This window comes from Neurospora tetrasperma (assembly GCF_000213175.1).
Source record: "Neurospora tetrasperma FGSC 2508 unplaced genomic scaffold NEUTE1scaffold_3, whole genome shotgun sequence".
Classification (NCBI taxonomy): domain Eukaryota; kingdom Fungi; phylum Ascomycota; class Sordariomycetes; order Sordariales; family Sordariaceae; genus Neurospora; species Neurospora tetrasperma.
Window position 1 is genome coordinate 4,531,689 of NW_009799101.1, and position 18,305 is coordinate 4,549,993.

The following is an 18,305-nucleotide window of genomic DNA, read 5'->3' on the forward strand; positions in this document are numbered from 1 at the left end:
AACGCCGAGATGACTACAACCACACAGACGCTTTGCCCGAGGTCCCCCCGGTCATATCTCGACACCAAGCCTCTTCACCAACGACAACCCGATTATCAACTCTACTCCTCATCCCTCCATGCCTCTGTCTGGCAACATCCCTGTCCCCTTTTTCGAGGCTGGAGTCGAGACCATCCATACCGACCGCCCGGTGGTTGCTGGTCCAGTGTACCCCTCTGAGCTAGCCCGCCAGGAGGTCATCAAGGCCACCAACTTGAAGGGCTGTTACGTATGCAGCCGCTGCTACCGCGGCGGACTGGATACCCAGCGGCTCTGTGACAGGTGCCGCGGTGTTGGCCGAACTGCCAGGGCCAACCGCGAAGCGGGCAACCCGCCCCAGGGCGGTAAGTGGTCCAAGGGAAGCAAGCGTGCCAGCAAGGCCTAGTGAAGGTCAAAGGTGGCTGCGGTTAAAGGAAGGAGTCAAAGTGAGAGGTGAAATGGAACAAAGAACCAGGTACCTCTATCGAATATCACAGGTATGTGGTCGTTAGGGCTTGTGGAGGTCTCAAACGTGCTGGTACGGGGGGTCGATATCTTGTTCGTGTTAGTCCACTCCTTCTTTGATCCTTTCTCGCTAGGTATAATACAAGGCACGGTTTTCGCTTCCTGTTGTCTCAACTCCTCATGATTTGTGGCCTCTAACTGGCGAGAGAGCTCCAGACAGAGGCACAACCTCCATGTTCCATGTTGATCAGATCTCGCACGGTCGCAGATTTCCTAGGCCATGACCAGACTCACGGTTCCCCGAAAAGGACTTCCGTCCAGGGCCACCAGATGAGAGTCATTGGAAACGCCTCAACTGTCAGACGTCCCGTTCCGGGAGCGGCTTGTAAACTTCAATTCCTACTCCCGGAGGAAATCCCGGCTTTCCTGACGGAAACGTCAAGCTCTCCAACGTTGCCTCAGCTTCGAAGTGGCCCCACGCACCGGACGACAAAGGCATCACCGACAACACTGATGTCAACGACGACCTTGCCACTGGTACGATTGACGTTATACCATTCGTCGCGTCCACTAACAAGCGTTTTGTTGCGCATATGTCCCGCAAAAAAAGCCCGGCATCGGCGCCAAGCGTGTGTTTCAAGGACTTTCTTCCTTCAGGAATTCCCTACATCTCCGCATCAGTGTGAAAGACACGACTATCCCGACCGGTCATACCGATATCGAGGTCCAGCACCCCTCTCAGCCAAAGTCCATTACTGCTGAAAAAGAAGACACGTGCAAAGGGCCCAAAAACAAGAAGACAGGTATCCAGAGCTCTTGCAAGGCCACCGTCTAGCAGCCGGGTGCCCGAAAGTGTATGGACCACTTGTCTCCCCGCCCAAGCGCCACTTTGAAACGTCTGATCGAGTGGCGGCACGCCAGAGGAATTTGGTGTTGTTCCGGATGTATCTGGTGCCGCGCGCCTAAGCGCAACACTCTGTACGAGAGATGCGGCGAGAAGAACAAGCGTTGCAGGGGTGAGGCGACTGGAGATGCCAAAACGGAGGCAGCAAATGGTCCGGAAGGAGATGGAAGTAGCGGAGCTTTGTCACTAAAGGCATCAAAGCCGAAGGTCTCGACGACGGAGGGAATGAAGGGGGTTGTGAAGGATTCCACGGGAGTTGGAGTTGGCGACACTTTGGTGTCGAGGGCATCACTGGCGTCAAAAACCGAGACGCCAGGATCTGGAATTTTGGCGGGCAGCCACAAGACAGTCTAGGGCAGGGTGGAGAAGAAGAAGAGCCAGCCCAAGAACTAAGGCGTGGAAATCTCGGAGAGAAACTACCAGGCTTTGGGATGGTGCCAAATTGGCGAAGAGAAGAGGAGCAACCGAGTAGAAAGGACTTAGTCGACAGAGAGGTTGACGAGTAACGACGATGATGAGTTGAGGACCAAGTAGAGTAGAGAGTGTAAAGCAATAAATTCTGCAACCAAGAGCAAAATATTGGAATGAACAGATAGACAGCATCAAGAGGGGAGGGCTGGCTTTGCTAAATGTGCCTAGACATCATCTGTCATATGCTGTCATGTTGAAGGAAAGAACATTGAGGCGTGGTGCCAACTGAACGAAGCATCCATGAGCAAATTACATGAAACTGGACGCCACTGAGATTGGATGGTACTATGCAGCGTACATGCACGGTTTGTTATGGAGGAGCAGGAGCAACAGAGCCGGAGTGTCGCTGCCTCTTGATAGAGGACGAATGTAGGGCTAGGGCTCAGGATTCGTCTTTAAAGAATAATCACGACGGCCACACCAAATAATTCCAGCCGGCCAGGCAAAATGCTTTCTATCGTTCCCTCCGTTCCTTCCTACCGCGTCTGCCTTCCGTCTTCAAATGACCGTTGCGTCTGCACCACTGCAGCTATCAGGGTTCCCAACATGATACCAAATGTCACTGGTCTAGGGGTCTCCGAAGTGGGTCGCCGAGGTGGGTCGCGGACAGCCCGGAAGAGGGGACGGAGTCCATCATCGGCCCCTAGTACCCGCGACATGTCAAAACAATAAGTAGCGGTCAAGCGAACGAAGGCAGAACAATTCACTTGTGGAGGGGTACTAGAGGCTCGCATTTTCAGCAGCCGTTTTTCTTTATTATTTCTCCTGCTCAATGATGCCTGGCTTTTGGATGACGTTGAAACTGCAGTAAGCGTTACAATTCATTGTATGTATTGTACGGGATGCAAGATGAAGCACTGTCATTTACACAGCTTGGAGAGAAGGGATGGTATCTTTGGTAACATCTTGTTTTGGATGGTCACGAACTTGGCGTTTCCAGCGGAACTCGAGCATGGCAACTGCAGAAGCAAGAACGGTGGTACTCACCCTGCACGACCTACATAGGTACGTTAAGATTCGGATTCGTCTCGTAAATTGGGCCTCGCACCCTTGCTTTTCTTTTCCTTTCTTTTTTTCTTTCTTTCTTTCTTTCTTTTTTGCTCCTCTACCTACCTCGGCCCATCGCGCATAACTTGCTGTCTTCAGCAACTGCATGGTCTGCTGCTGTTCATCACATTGCGCTTTCCATCAATCCTTCAGAGGCTGGGGCAAGCGATCGAAGCAACCGCCCACCTTGCCTTTGCTGACTTCGCCGAAACAGCGGTACCCGGGTTCGGTCTCACCCAACGTCTTGTACGCAGTCGCACTTTCAACTCCCGTCCTTGCCCACTTCTCTACTCCTTTCAGCTCTTTGAATACCCGATAAATCGGATAACAAGCACTTGTTGACACAAATATGTCCTTCTTCAACGATGCATTCATTGCCAACTCGGCTCGTGCTATTCATCCCGAGCCACCCAGTTCATTCAATTCTGGTGACGCCTCTGGCTTCCTTTGGGAACAATGGGTTAACATTTGCTTGGGTCAAACTGACACAAATGGCGAGTTTGATGCCGGCAATGGCCTGGCCTTGAACCCGTGCCAAGTTACCCGACGAAAAGTCGCTGTCAACACCACGTCTCCCCTCAAAACCTCTCCTCGTAGCACCTCTTCCTACCACACATCATCCCTTCACACCTCTCCATATGGCACATCTGCTTGTCCCACACCGTCGACTGGTACAGCTTCTGTTGCCAGATCTCCCTATACATCATCTTTCCAGGGAACATCTCCCTACAGCATCTCCCCCTACAGGAACTCTACTGATATTGGCCATTTGGAGGGCAAGGATGATCTCAGAAAGGGCCATGTCGCCTCGCTCAACGGCAATATAGCCATGAGCCAACACAATGGTCTTTTCCTCGGTCATCAACTCATGGAAGTCAACCACTCAATTCGTTATAGGAGGTGCCTTGGCCCACGGAATCCCTGCTTGCCCTCATCCGCACAACTATCTCTTCGCCCGCCCCAGAGAAAAGATTGGCACTGGTCGCACTTGTCACAAAGCCATTGGCAGCTCCTTGACAGGTCAAATCTCCATTGTCGCCGCCACCAATGGCTTCCCACCCCTGAACGTCGATTTGAGTCGTGCAAGCGGTTACATCAACAACTTCGAATCCTGCCGCAAACCCTGTCCTGCCCACAGCTACAGCGACACTCACCTAACCCAGACAAAGGGCCAGATGAAGCAGAGTGGTGCGGGCGGATTCCTCAACGATAAAGGCCATGGCTTCAACTTTCACCTGGGTAATTTACCCTCGTATCCTGACCAGAGCATGAGCCGCCATCCTGGTTCAGGCCATGAGAGTCTCGGCTGTACTCCTGGTAACGCCAAGAATCTAAGGAGCGTTGGAGTCCATGATGACCATCGAAGTAACAGAGAATTGCGCCATCTCTCAGAATTTCAGAACTGCGTTTTGGGTCTGGACGCTTCCACAATGCTGCGCACCGCGGAACAGGCAGGGTTTCCAGAGCACTTTGACCTAGGCTTCGAGTCAAACTTGAGCAATCATGGCCGGATGAAGAGCACTGAAGGCCAAGGCATGAGCACCACCGCGTTGACCAGCACTCCTCGGGGGTATTCGGCTGAGAACAATACAGCCCCTTTTACCAGCCGTTCTCACGGTATCCCTCGAAACCGTAACGATCCTGCCAGTGGCGGATACAGCCGCAGCATGAAACCAACCTTCTCCCCCGTTGTCCTCGGAACCTCCAAGAATTGCAACAACCACAGGATTTCGAAGAAGGGCAGCCCCCGTCATCCTGAGCCTCCTCCGAAGGCCACCCTTCATAACGTCTCCGCCAAAAGTCTCCCTTTTCGTACCGCCATTGCCTCCAAGAGCAAACGCGATGACAGAAACGCCGACAAAAATGGTAATGTGGTCAACTGCAAGTCTCTGGTCTAGCAACCCAGAACTCGAAAATGTTTTGACCATCTGGGAAACAAGGTCGGACGCGACTGTCGTGCCGTCATTAAGTGGCGCCACGCCTGTGGCATTCACACCTGTACGAGCTGTTGCAATTTTTGCCGTCTTCATCAAGCGGACTCTTCAGGCAGTGTCGACACCAGGACGAGGATGGATAGAGGAGGCGTGCTGCTGCCGCTGCTGGCAGGCAGGTAAGTAGGACATCTGGAAACCTCAATAGGATGATGTTTTGCACCCATCTCCTATTCAGATAATGAAGGTTCTTAAAGATACTCCTATAGATACACCAAAATGCCTCTTACATACGGCAAAATACCCAACATTGTGCATTCAGACTTGTCTGTTTACTTACTCTCCAAGCGAAACCCCTGCACCTTCTTGTTGATGTCCGTTGTGAATGTTGGACGAACTCTGGAAATTGTAGGTTTTGGCGAGACTGGTATTCGATCTGAAGTTATCAACTGCCAGCGGAAAACGCGTTGCGCTGCGTTTGTCTCACGCCACAATAAGTGTCCGTCTCTTCTCGCCAAGCAGCTTTTGGGCGGCCCTATCTCCTCTTTATTTTTACTTTTTCCCTCCCACTCCACTCATAAATAAGATCTCGTTTCTCTATCAAATGTACCACTTCCTGCTTCAAAGAGCACTGGAATTTTGAAACCTGTCAACTGGCTCTTTCTTTCTCGATTATCTGAAAGGTGATCAGCGCAGGAAGGTCTCGACAGAACCGCACGAGGTACAAATCGTACGTCCAGTCCGCGCTGTCGCAAGCCCTTCTTGCCAAAGTCCCAAAATCGAGACAATTTGACCAGCGGCGCACGAACGCCCCCCTTTACCGCACACCGAAGCGCGTCGTTCTATGCACTTGCCCCGTAGGGCCTTTTCTTCATTTTCCTCATCAGAAACTATAGCTGCCAAAGTCAGCCTTCTTCAGTTCAGGAACCCACACAATATTGCCCGAGATACATGCGGTCACGGACTGACAAAAAGGTGATAGGAAACTGAGAGTTGTGGTACACTTGGTGAGATTTTCGGGCTCTGCGGAGGGGAATCGTCCGTGCTATAGCAGGCAAGGTGCTGCTAAGATGAGCTTTTTCGACGAAGCCTACTGGGCCGGCTTTGGCCCCGACGCTGTGCCCGTGGCCAGTCTGGGCTATGATGATGATTGGGGATCCAATTTTGACTATATCGACAACGAGGAAATTGATCTCGCGCTCAACCCCGACGATGCCGGCCGCGGCTCCCTCGGTGGTAGCTCCAACGACCGGACGAGCTCCATGTCCTCTGGCGTTTCGAACGCTCACGACCATCACTATAGCCACATGCAGCCTTCCTATATTTCAACATATCCATCTATCAATGACCATCGAGCCAACTTTGAGATCCCGCCCGGGACTGCACCTGGCGACGAGAGCCATTTTGGTCAAGACCAGGTCGCTTCTCTGAAAGACGACATCAATACCGGCCTGGACAGCCGTAATCGAGGCCGGTTTCTGGGGGAGGGCAATACTTCTCACGAACTTACTACCGTTGACACCTCAATCACTACATTTCCTCAAGGAGCTTTTCCTGCAGATGGTCCGGGTTCCGTTTCCGGCGGATACGCAGCTCCCAGCAACAGCATCGACGGAGCCGTTGAGACTGACAACACTTTCACTCTTGAAGAAGCTTTCAACCTCATTAGAACGGTCAATCCTTCCATGATCACTAACACCGACACCGCTTTCAAGCGGCATGAAGCTTCCGACCTCAACGAGGCTGTTAACACCGGAGACAATTTCTATCTTCACGGAGCAGTCAACGCAGAAAGCATTCTCAAGTCCAACGAAGCTGTCAACTCCGATGAACCTGGTAGAACCAGCAACATGTTTAACTTCCAAGGAGAAGTCTTTATCGACAAAGATTTCTACCTCGACGGAGTTTGCACTCTCCACAGGGCCGTTAACGCCAACCATTCTTTCAACTTCGAACGAAGGGAAATCAAGGACAAAGTCGAACTTGGCAAGGATCACAGCGAGTTGTCCATCAGACCAGATAGAGACATTTCCGAGCTCGACTCCGGCAGTCTTGTTAGAGCCACATCCTCTGAACCAAGTGATTCTGCTATGAAACAGGGCCTTGGTGCGCCTATTGCCTCCCAGCTTCCTTACAGCAACATGAAGATGGCTCCCAGCAACCAAGAGCATGTCTCCGCGCCTCAAGACTCACTGGAGCTGTCTAAAGACAACTTTGATGTTGCCTCGAACAATTCTCAAAGACATAGTTTGCCATTGAGTGTTTCCGACCTATCCACTCCAGCAAGTCCCACATCTGCTAGAGGTACCTTCGAGCAAACCGAGGAACCCGTTTTTACCTCTTATGCCGATGTCGAGCTGGTGGTGCCTACTCTCCGGAAGGCCGTTAGCCCTGTGGTGGCTTTATGCAAAGAGGTCAAGATTTTGGAACTGGATGGCACCGAGGAACAATGCCCCAATCCCGTCTAGCAGCCGGGAGTAAGCATGTGCCTCAGGTGCCTGAAAAACAGGGCCAGCAAGAGGATGGAAGAGCTGGTTTCATGGCGTCTGCAGCGGGGTCTCTACTCCTGCACAGGCTGCTACGTTGGGGCTGGGCCGACTCCCAATGTCCTCGATGAGATGTGCCGTGAAAAGCAGAGGGAAAGACGGAGAAGGCTCGCCGCCGAGGCCAATGGCGAGACCTATATCCCCGGTGGCGGTCAAGATGCTGAAGCTGGAATCGTACCCTCGGACGCCCAGTCCACTACCCCTCTACCCAAACGGGGCGCTTCGGCTATGGCGGGCGGCTGTGATGTCGCTGAAGGCACGGCCAAGAAAGCCCGCCTTACCAAACAGGAAGCTGACAAGACTTTGGACCAGATTCGTAGGCCTGGAAGCCCCAAGAGGAGGATGCAAGGCCTGGGACAGCCCCCGGGTAAGGCCTGAATACTGTGGCGTTTGAGCAGAGCGCCTCTCTACTGACGGCACAAGGAGAATTATTTGCGAAGCCAAGACCACTGGAAGCAAGAAGGTTGGAGGCTTGAGAAAGAGTCGATCAAAACAAGGCATATTTACCTAGAGGTAGTCATCTGTTCGACCGGTTCCTTGCAAGGTTCAGCAGGGAAGCCCACAGGGGGATTGACATTACGAGTCGATGATTATTGAACACCTGTTGGACTATGATGGGACCATAACAAGATGGCTTGATGGTTGAGCGTTGAAGTTGGAATCGACCGCGGTGGTGGGCAGTAGACTGGGGCAGATGTGTTATATCCCCAGGAGCAGATATCGAAGATAGGACCATCACACCCCTTTTCTTTTCTTACTCACTTGTTAGGTTGGAATGGGCGCATTAAGAAAGTTGACAGGAATCACCTATGACACAACCGGCTGATGTGCAAGACTGCCCCTGCTGACCTCTATATATGGAACAGGACGTTTCTCCCTTTGATAATTGATACCCGATAACTACCTCTTCGCTACCTCTACCTAACTGCCTCGCCACAGAGTTATCTTACACGGTTTACCCAGCGCGCTTTGGATCAAAAACACCGTGCAAATGGCGTTTAAAGGGCGGCTGGTGGTTTCCCGTTTGGTGCGGTGCTGTCTCATATAGTCCCTTCCTCTTCCGTAAAGGTCTGCTCTAGTCCTGAGTCCTGCCTTCTTCGTCCTGTCCACATTGCTCCCTTCACGCGCAGACTTCTAATGTTTTTTCCATCTAAAATTCTTTCTATATTTACCCCATCCCGCTATTCAACTTGTGCTACCTTCCTCTAACGCCTACCTTCCGCTACACTTTTTACAATCAAACTTCAAGACTGTGAACAGCACCGAGTAGGTCAGCGGTTCAACGATTCTCAAAATCACCTCAGTCGTAAGTCAAATCCTTTAAGAAGAAGGCGCAAACATCGCTCATCAGCACGCGAAATTCCACTCGTATCACATCGAGTAAGGCGACTTCTGTACGCAGGGCCAATACGACCCCTTAGACCTGCGGCGTATAGGTACTCAAGTCGATCAAGTATACCTCTAGGTAATAAACCTTCATCACGCCTACCAAATCGCGAGCGAAAGCTGATCCGCATATGACAGCAACCTCACAGACCCAAGATAATGGCCGACGAGAGTCATCATAGCTTCTTTGAGGAGGCTTTCTTTGCCAACCGGTCCCGTGAGGAGCCTTTTGAACTTCTCTACGGCGACGATGACAACAACACCAACCTGATAGACCATTTTGGCCCTGACCATGAGTGGGGCGTGGACGAGGACGATCACGCCTCTATTCAGGGCAACTCCGAGTCGGAACCCGTTGTTGACCCCATCCTTCCTCAGGAAGACGGGCCAGGCGCTATAGAAAACTCTTCCTTCTCTTGCCCGGAGGACGTCAGTGACATCGCCCATAACGCCGCCACTCAGCACCTGGTATATACGCCATCCATTCGCAATATCCCCAACGCTTCTCCCGAGTCTGGGGCTGATTCCCAAGACAACAACCTGATCACCCGAGACGATTCTGGTTCCTTCATGGACGGCGCCAGCATGGGACTGGACAATCCCCTTTCTGTTCATGTCCCGCCCACGAACATCAACAGCAACCACGCATTGGAGACTGCTGCCGACTTACCCGAACCTGTTTTGGCCTCCGCTGCGCACCATTCTCATGAGGCAAAGAAGTCGCAGCAGTCACTCGAGGAGAGCAACCTCATCAGCAAAGCCAGCAGTTCTGCCCCATTCGACCCATCCACTGTTGCACCTCCCAGCGTCGAAGTAGTCTGCCAGAGACTCGCTTCACTCGACATCAACGACGGCTCTGACAGGCCCGCTGCTAGTGAAAGCAGTACAACATCCGTCCCTGCCTGCTTTCGGTTGCCGATTCGGCCCTCAGGCCGCTGCAGTGTCATCAGGACCATCAACGGGTTCCGACTGCACTGCCCGTGCCCTGTCTAGCAGCCAGGAACGAGCAAGTGCTTCGGCCACCTGGGAAACAAGGTCAGTCAGAGGCTGATCAACCTGATTAAGCGGCGTCACCGGCGCGGCATCTGGTCCTGTACCGGTTGCTACTGGATTGCGGTACGAAAAAACACACTTTGCAGGAGGTGTGGCGACAAGGGAAGGGCGCAAAGGGCAAGGCGTGCTCAGCTGGTTGCCGAGGCACATGCGGCAGCGTGAGCTCAGGGCGGCAGCGCACAAACTCAAGGGGACGAAGGACAGGCTGCAGTTGAACCAGCCTAGTTTATGGCGACATCCTCCAACGGAGCTGGGAATCACTAATGTTGACCGGTAAAGATGTTATGTGGAAAGATGCAAAAGACACTCCCGCAAGACGAACACATTTGCGAGTCTTATCGGCAGATGGTCGTAGGTGTCTCGGGAAAGAAGGAAGACGACAAGCAGTTGCAACATCCAAAGGCGATTGAAGGCGCCGGCATGGGCTTCGGTTCGGCGGACGGACCAATTGCGAAACCAAAAGGGAGGGAGAGGTCTATCATGGCAGGGACTGAGCTCAGCATTTATGACATGTGCCCTTGTCTTTTCCCGGATACCTGGAGGTACCCAAGAGAGGCACCTTCCACCCATAGATGAGTGTCGAACAGGCCCACTCTTAACACAGGGTTTGCGGCCAGACACGACACACGAAGGGGAAAGGAATCAAGGAAGGACCAAGGAATGGATTGATTGGGGAAGCGGATTAGTCTGTGTCATGGAAAGGCTGATATCTTGGGGGTCTAGGAAGTGAAATCAGACAAGGCGTAGGGTCTGCCAGACGAGTTTTCATTTAACGGGTCGTGATAGCAATCCATCTCAGGCAGACAGGGCGTAGAGGTACCGCCACACCTCCACATATACGAGAAAACCACATGTTTACGGGATTAGTAAGGGTTGTTCCAGTGACTCCAGTCGAGGCGTGAAGTCCAGCCGATGTTTTGACATCGATATCGCATTGCTTGCCTTGTGGGTGACGTTGGACTTCAAACAAAGAGATCCGCTTGGCATTGTCAACAGGAGATACTCGAGGTTCTTGTCATACTGGACACGAAGCACAAAGCACATTCATAAGAGGAGTCATTGTATTCCATTCCACTTCCATCTCCTCTCCTTCCATGTTAGTATTAACCAATCCATCCTCCCCACACCCATCCCCAACAATCCCCTTATCTACAACATGTCCTCAAACTCCTCCAACCACGTCTTCTTCTGCGCCGCCGTCATCACCATATCATCCTCCTCATGCTTCTCCAACCCCTCCTCCGTGTACTCAGTCCACGCCTTATCCCAAATATCGATCCTCCTCGGCGGCCCAGCAGCTTTCGGGTTATCAGAGTGGAACTCAACCAGCAAGTGCGGGCACCGCTTCAAGTCGCTGGCGGGATACCAGTACTCGTCTTTGCTCCAGCCTTTCCAGGAGACTTGGTAGTAGAGCTTTCCGTACATGAAGCGGGATGCTACGACTTCGTTGAGCTCCCAGAGTTCCTCGCCGTCCTCGGTGGTCTTGTCGGGGGCGGCGTTGGGTTGGAAGGGCTTTGGTGAGAGTGGAGGGGGGCGAGGAGGGTTCTTGTTGGCCTTTTGACCCTTCTATGGTATGGAGATTGTTAGTTTGTGCCCGCCGCCGGGTTCTGATGGGGGAATGGCGGGTTCGTACCTTGTTGGATTTCTTTCTGGGCATGATGTTCTAGGAAGGAAGCCAGGAGGAAGTCGGTCTTGGCCAAACAGTTTGCTCAAGAGCTGCTTGTGCTTCCGCTTCCGTCGAGCAAACGCGGAAGGCTTGATCCTTTTGCTCTACACAAATTTGCCTGGAAGGACGGAGCTGGCTTGATGGTACCTACCTCTGTTGTGAGTTTGTGGGAAGAGGAAGGGGATGTAGTCAGTATAAATACCCGCGAGGGTGTTTGAGATAAACCAAACCCTGGATTACTCACCGATCTCCGTTGCTTGTGTGTGATTCACGTGGAGCCTGTTTGGGCGTTGCACAATACATACCGCAGTCTTCAGTTTCTGAACATCAACCCCGTGAATAGAACGTTGCCGTTGTCAACAGATTTCGCCGTTCGCATTTCGTCCTTGCTATCGACTATCTGATGATATCCAACAAAAGCATAAGCCCGGCAGCTTGAGCTGTAAGTGTGAAACTTGTCACAGTTGCTAAGTTCCTTCCGTTTCACTCCCCATCCTGTCCAGCCAGGACCTCCGTAACTTCCTTCCAGCTACCATCACGAGCAATGCCTTCCCTCTTATCATCTCCTTGCAACGGCTTTTCCCCTCCCTCTTAGCATCCCCTTAATCCTTTTCCTTGTCTCTACCGGAAGATCATCGTCTTCGTGCTTCTCCAGCTCTTCGCCGTTGTCGAAAGCTCTCTTCCAGATATCCAGTCGCATTGGAGGTCCTGGTTCCTTTGGATATCTGCGATGAAAGGATACTAGACGGTCCGGGGATTCCCTGAAATTGTGTGCCGGGTACGTGCATGCCATAGTCGGGTTTACCCCAGCCCTTCCAGGACACCCGATAGTACAGTAGGCCATCCGAGAGAATGGCAGAAGCCAGGATTCTGTGGACCTCCCACTTGGGTCCTGTCGTGTCTTTGCTGGGATCCTCTCCCACGGCTTCTCTCTCCGGCCCTCTTGCTTCCTAAGGACAAGAGGTACAGGCAGATTCGGAGGAGCCGGAAACAACTTCTGAGCTGGCTTTAGTTTGCGGCGTAGAGATACCATGGTCGCGTTCGGGAGGTTCTGCAACTGGTTTACGTGGCTCATCCAGATCGCCGCTTCCTCTTAGGGAATCCTTGCAGCAATGTCCGCCTTGTTCATTGATTGAACTCAATGTTGGAACATCGCCAGGTGAATCAGCGGGAGTTGGCTCGAAAGGGCTGAGAGTGTCTGTCCTTGAGACAGCTGCCGATAGCACGTCTGCGGCGCTAGCAACATCTTCCAGCTCAATATCATCGCTTGTTTGAGCGTCTTCACCCATTTCTACCTCTATGTCTTCGCCACTCTCTTGCTCCTGGCCGGCAAGGCTGTTTACTCCGAATTTGAGATGGACATCTTTATTTCTGGCTGGAATGAGACTGTTGTCAACTGGAGTGGTAGGAGCAGTTCCATGCTCAATGATAGTGAGAAGGGAGAAGGAAGGAGCAGTGGGCGGTTCGAACGACGTGCTAGTCTGGGACGGCATGGCTGTTTCTGGTGATGGAGTACTTCTATATCAAAGTCCCCCATTCGTCAATTTCTTCCCATTTCGAGCACACATCAAAGGGAACCCACCGATATCATACCTTTGTGAGTGACCATTGATGTCACGCTCGTAAGCGTCAAAGTCAAAGAAGTCCATCCAATCTTCTTCGACAGCTTCGGCCTCGTAGGAGGTTGAAGGATGACCGGAGCCAGCACTCGAGCCAGCTCCCGGAGTAGTTGTACGCTCTTGCTTATTGGGACTCATACTCGGCGGCCCACGATTGAGATTCAGCTGCTGTTCTCTAGGCAGTCTCAGGGAAGGTGGAGATACAACGCTTGCCAGGCTTGAATCTGGAAAGAATGGTCGTGTTTGAGGCGGAGGGACGAAGAAGTAACAGAATTTATATAGATCTCGAGAGCAAGATGGCTTCCAAATTTCCATCGTCCCATTTACACTTCACTTTCCTCTACCCAGAATGACAAGCCGTGAGAGTGGCCAAGCTGAGTGAGTGTCTCAGAGGGATGATCCTACCGCTTCACGTAAATGGGAGAGTACCTAAACGAAGTGGAAGTTCCATCCAAGTGTCTTGTACGAACGAACATTTGAAACTTTGTTTGCTCTGTGATGATGCCGTCTGATGGAACGGGTGTTCAACCTTGGGGTTTTGTCCGTTGACGCTCTTTTCTCTCTTCGTCTTTTTCTGAATTCCACTTGTCATCTTGAACAGCGGATTGTTCGTACCGAGGATAAAGCTCGTAGACGTAAAGTCTGGTGTGCATCAACGCAACAACGGTTACGAGGTTGTCAACCTAAGACTTGTACCTCTAGAGTGGATACAAAGTCTCCATAGCTCTAGGTACCTAGCTCGAAAACAGCCCATCATCTAAGCCCTATCCAGATCGGGAGCCATAGATGTAGAGGCACCCTCATCTTTAGAGGTACCGAATAGAAAGTTGCTAGTGGAATGACCATTGCATGGAGATCCAAGTCCCACTTGGAACCATCATTTTCACCCTCTCCATCGACTTGGACACTCCGAGCCGTCTCTGCGCGGCGCTCTGTCTCATTTATATTGCCTGCGTGGAGAATAGGTACCTATGGAGACTCAAGACCATCCGTCATGTTGTTCGTTTCCTCTCAGTAAACACAATCTGCCAAATAGGTATCAAGCCATGAATAGCGGAATGTTTGCTCGATGTACCTTCGGTCAGAGATGTCTTACGACAATCATCCCTCTAGGTAAGATAGGTATAAATACCCTACCTAGGTACCTGTTAAGCCGATGCCTGGAGTTCGACATGTCTTCCGTCTACCTACTATAGATTCAATCAAGATCTTGATCCTAACATTCTTCTCCCTTCCATTCTATAGTGCACCCTCCAATTCTGCTACCTTCTGTCTCCATTTTTTTTCTCCAACAATCCAGTCCGTTTTGTTCTAACCTCACTCCGGCATCTGCCAGCCTCAAATGTTCTCTTGGGATGAAGGGAACCTACAATAAAACTTCAAGGTTGACCGGAAAACCAGTCGACCTGAGAGTGAATGGGTGAATTTGACAGTGGAGGAATGCAGTATCTTGATAACAGGTTTCCTGAAGGGTCACATTGTAATAGAGCACTGTATAAATGGCGCCTCTCCTGTGCTCCCTTGGCGGCGCTGAACCTGTTTCCCACCTCTCCTCGTGCTCTTCTCAGCCGCATCTTGAAATACTTCGGAGATTGGAGCATTTTTCAAGCATCGCGCTTCCTACCTCTACCTACCTACCTAGGGTATGTAATCTCAAGAACAATCTAGTAAACATGTCCTTATTCCTAACTCGACCCTCACAGCGCCATGGAGCCACATCAACCCCAGCCTCCTGCTGAAAGCGATCTCACCGCTCCGATCACTCATCGGCTCGAGGGACAAGAGCTTTATAGGGCCATTCTCAGGACTGTTGACCTCATAGATCACTGCGCTTTGGCTCGGTCCATGCTACAATTTCCGCAGGGCCTTTCTGATGAGGACCAGATGCGGCACCTCCAGGCATGTGCAGTCTTCAGTGCTGAGGCTATGGCCGCTCTGGAATTGGAAGTCAACGAGGTCAAAGTGACAAAGTACCAGTCAGCTGTCGGATTTCTTAGGTACTTCGCGCTTGGTAGCAGACCCGACATTGCGCACGTCGTCTCCGTACTTGGAAGGGACGCGAGCAATCCCACCAGAGAGACATTTGCTCACCATCTTTCCGGTCTCAAAGCTACCTTTAACTACATCAAGGGCCCCTCAGCCTAGCGCTGGAGTTGTCGGAAGATCTAAGCGATCTATACCTGAGCGTATATGACAACAGGAACCTCAATGTCAGCAGCGGTATTTGCACGCAGGGATTTTCTTCCTACTAGCACTTGGTCGAGAGGAAGCATGATAGAACGAACTGACCTTGAGTCACTTGGCACATGTAGCTAGCTCAAGTTCAGCAGCTGCTTGTTCTCAGATTTCCCCACGATCGAACTCCCATCCTTGAACAGATCCCGTCTTCGAATGTGGTTCTTTCGCCCGTGATATAATCTTGGTTAGCTGATGAGGTTTATCTTCAGTTAGGCTCCCTTCAGTTTGAACCTTCTTGGTGTCTTTGCCGCGTGGAGTTTTGAGGTTGCCAGGTTCAAGGTCGACCGGACAACCTGGCGGGTGAATGGGTGAAGGCGACAGCACATTTTCCTCAATGGACTGATTTGTTGGGGCTACGAACCTGGAATGCACCCTACCTATAAAATATACCTCTACCTCTCCTGGAAACATGCAACATTTTCTTTCGCTCATGCTTAGAGGTACCTACCACCGAAATCGCATCTTCGGACTCTTTATGTTGAAACGACAGAGCATCATCACCGCATACGAGAAACCGTAGATTCCATCATTCCAACGCCAATCAGGATCGTTACCATGGCACCCTACCAGAACATAAAGCCCGCCGGCACTTGCCCGCACTCTCCGGCACCAAGCCCTCTTCCTCGCTCGGTCCATCACCGTATCGAGCGTCAACATGCCTCTTCCGCCGTCGACAGGACCGTCGCCACCAGACGGCAAGCCAGCTTCGCCCATCACCTTTGCGACCTGCACATGGAAGTCCTGGCTGCTCCCACCTCTGAGCAAGCCCATCCAGTCAACCATCGGTCAGCGACTCCGAATCGTCACCAGGCCACCGTATGGGCTGATCCTCCGCAGAGGCTCACCGCCAATGCCCTGAGGATGTTGGATGTTCTCACTTCCCCATCCCCCATATTATCAGCCCAGGACATGGAGTCTTCTGTCGATTCTGACTCAGTCACTTCCTCCTCTTCCGACGTTGCCGCTGTCGACTCAGATTCCGACCCCCGCGGTTCCGCATCTGACGATTCAGCTAGTGCTGCTTCCGTTTCTGAGGGTGACAACTCTGATACCGACCCAGTGGTTGCTGGACCACCTCTCATCTGGACGCGCAGCGATGTTTGTAAGCTCAAAGACTGCAGAGTCCTGGCCTAGCAGCCCGGGGCCCGTACGTGCTTCGAACATTTGCCCACCAAACTGAGCAGGGCCAAGCGGGATTGGATCGGATCCCTCCAAGCTCAAGGTCTTTATGTCTGTACCAGGCGCTACGATGCGCCGGTTGGCACTGCGAACACCCTTTGCAGCGCGTGTGACCAGCGCGGCAGGAAGGCAGTGGCGGACTGGACCAGATATTGGGCGTCTGTTCTTGCTTGGGTTGAGGAGACCAAGAGTCAGGAGCAGGACGGCCATCCGCAGTGGATGGGTACCCTGAGTCTGTTAGGGGAGCAGGAGTTGTAGGCTGGAGGCGGTTATGGTCAAGCCGCCGAACAGATCCAGGGCGTTGATCCGGAGTAAAAATGCTCATGGTCCCATCAACAGCGGCTATCTTCTCCAGCTCAATCCTCCGTCCTCGCAGTTCGACGGAGATTCCGGACAAGAGCAGCTTGATAACTCATCAGGGGGTCTGGTTTTGAGAAGAAAGATAAGAGAACTTGATCGGGGGAATTAGGTAAAGAAGAAGGTTTGCCAGGGCGGATGGGATGCGGAGGATTGAAAAATCGCTGAAGGATTGGGAAATGGACTCCGCAAAGGAACGTACCTCCAGGAGTCTAGGTTGGCAGACATGGAACGATCTGGGGTTGATTGTTCTGAGGCAAGAGCAGCCATGGCTTCCTCTCCTTGTTTGTAGAGATACTTTCCCTTTTTCCTCCTCAGTTGCAACTCCCTTTCTTCCATTATCTGTGGCCTCGAGTGTTCGTTGTTTCCTTGCAAGTGACGTGACATCACCGAATGAGAACCCTTCTACCTTGGACGCCGTTTGTGATGCTTGACTTCTTGTCCCAGATGAGTTGTTCTCGATTCCAGAACTGAAGATCCCAACGGATTGAGTGCGACATATGTCTTGGTCGAGTTTGGGGATGTCCAGAGTCCGAACAAGAGACCTCTCTCCAGGGGAAGCAGATATCGACTTGTCTTGTGGACAACTAGACTTACTAGAGTAGTCTATCCCTGTTGCTCGATACGTTTTCCTGCAAGACACGCAGCATCGGAAGGTCAAAATCTGAAGTTTACGCACTCTTTCCTTGTTAGGTTCAGAACTCACATGTGCAGTACATGTCAATAGGTGGAAGGCAAGTAGTTCCTTGCCGACCCGCAGTTGTCCAGAACTACAACTTCCAGAAAAGGTTCCATTTGGATGGGCATCAGGGGAACTCCCTCGGTCACATGCTCAACAGCCCCGGGAATGAAAAGCCCTACACCAAGCCGACAAGCCTTCGAAGCATAGAAGCCCTTCTCTTCGGTGATTCCATCCGCATAAGGCAAGATGGACAGAAGATAGACCTCCCCAGCAGCATCCAGAACACTCAGTTGCAGGTTGATATGGTGTCCTCGGGATCTTACCAGTTGAAAGAACATGTTCACATACCTCTAGAGTTTGAGCCTCTGAGACTTGGGAATTCGAAATCTGTAGAGACAATGTTGCTTGAGTGTGATGTTTCTACCGTCGATGCTGACGAGGGTTCATGTATACTACATCTTTGGGTCTTTCAGCATAAACGCTATTGAGGCTCTCGCTTGTTTCCTGAAATGAGTAAATCATTTCTTCCGCCTGAAGCCGTGTATCTTCTTTTGATTTTTTTTCCTCGCTTCGTTCATGTCCAGTGCACACACTTCCCTCACTTGAGCGATCCCCAAACGTCCGTGTATCTCTTGCATTTTCTACTGTAAACCATTTCTATTAAAGTCGTTGTACCCTTGACCATGGTCCCCGCTTTGTTGTGCTGAACTGGATGAGTGGGCAGGAATGCCAGAACTCGAAAA

General features: G+C 51.7%; 6 protein-coding genes across 6 annotated transcripts; 4 read left to right on the forward strand and 2 right to left on the reverse strand.

The window, feature by feature from the left end:
* Positions 1 to 118: 118 nt before the first annotated feature.
* On the forward strand, positions 119 to 1,893 carry NEUTE1DRAFT_110500 (uncharacterized protein; the record flags this gene model as incomplete). The annotated part of the gene is made up of 5 exons (XM_009853124.1): positions 119 to 383; positions 494 to 515; positions 735 to 1,020; positions 1,094 to 1,286; positions 1,589 to 1,893. 5 exons carry the CDS (start codon positions 119 to 121, stop codon positions 1,891 to 1,893), a joined length of 1,071 nt encoding a protein of 356 aa, XP_009851426.1.
* A 1,361-nt stretch (positions 1,894 to 3,254) lies between these two features.
* Positions 3,255 to 5,049, forward strand: NEUTE1DRAFT_110501 (uncharacterized protein; the record flags this gene model as incomplete). Its single annotated transcript, XM_009853125.1, has 4 exons — positions 3,255 to 3,750; positions 3,803 to 4,771; positions 4,812 to 5,015; positions 5,045 to 5,049. The coding sequence occupies 4 exons, from the start codon at positions 3,255 to 3,257 to the stop codon at positions 5,047 to 5,049; spliced, it is 1,674 nt and encodes a 557-aa protein (XP_009851427.1).
* Positions 5,050 to 6,143: 1,094 nt separating this feature from the next.
* On the forward strand, positions 6,144 to 7,760 carry NEUTE1DRAFT_42238 (uncharacterized protein; the record flags this gene model as incomplete). The annotated part of the gene is made up of 3 exons (XM_009851994.1): positions 6,144 to 6,581; positions 6,807 to 7,232; positions 7,305 to 7,760. 3 exons carry the CDS (start codon positions 6,144 to 6,146, stop codon positions 7,758 to 7,760), a joined length of 1,320 nt encoding a protein of 439 aa, XP_009850296.1.
* Positions 7,761 to 8,927: 1,167 nt separating this feature from the next.
* Positions 8,928 to 9,761, forward strand: NEUTE1DRAFT_101239 (uncharacterized protein; the record flags this gene model as incomplete). The annotated part of the gene is made up of 1 exon (XM_009853126.1): positions 8,928 to 9,761. The coding sequence occupies one exon, from the start codon at positions 8,928 to 8,930 to the stop codon at positions 9,759 to 9,761; it is 834 nt and encodes a 277-aa protein (XP_009851428.1).
* Positions 9,762 to 12,437: 2,676 nt separating this feature from the next.
* Positions 12,438 to 13,244, reverse strand: NEUTE1DRAFT_138123 (uncharacterized protein; the record flags this gene model as incomplete). Its single annotated transcript, XM_009853127.1, has 2 exons — positions 12,438 to 13,005; positions 13,081 to 13,244. 2 exons carry the CDS (start codon positions 13,242 to 13,244, stop codon positions 12,438 to 12,440), a joined length of 732 nt encoding a protein of 243 aa, XP_009851429.1.
* A 3,108-nt stretch (positions 13,245 to 16,352) lies between these two features.
* NEUTE1DRAFT_101241 (uncharacterized protein) lies at positions 16,353 to 17,150 on the reverse strand (the record flags this gene model as incomplete). Its single annotated transcript, XM_009853128.1, has 2 exons — positions 16,353 to 16,757; positions 17,079 to 17,150. 2 exons carry the CDS (start codon positions 17,148 to 17,150, stop codon positions 16,353 to 16,355), a joined length of 477 nt encoding a protein of 158 aa, XP_009851430.1.
* Between the last annotated feature and the right edge of the window lie 1,155 nt (positions 17,151 to 18,305).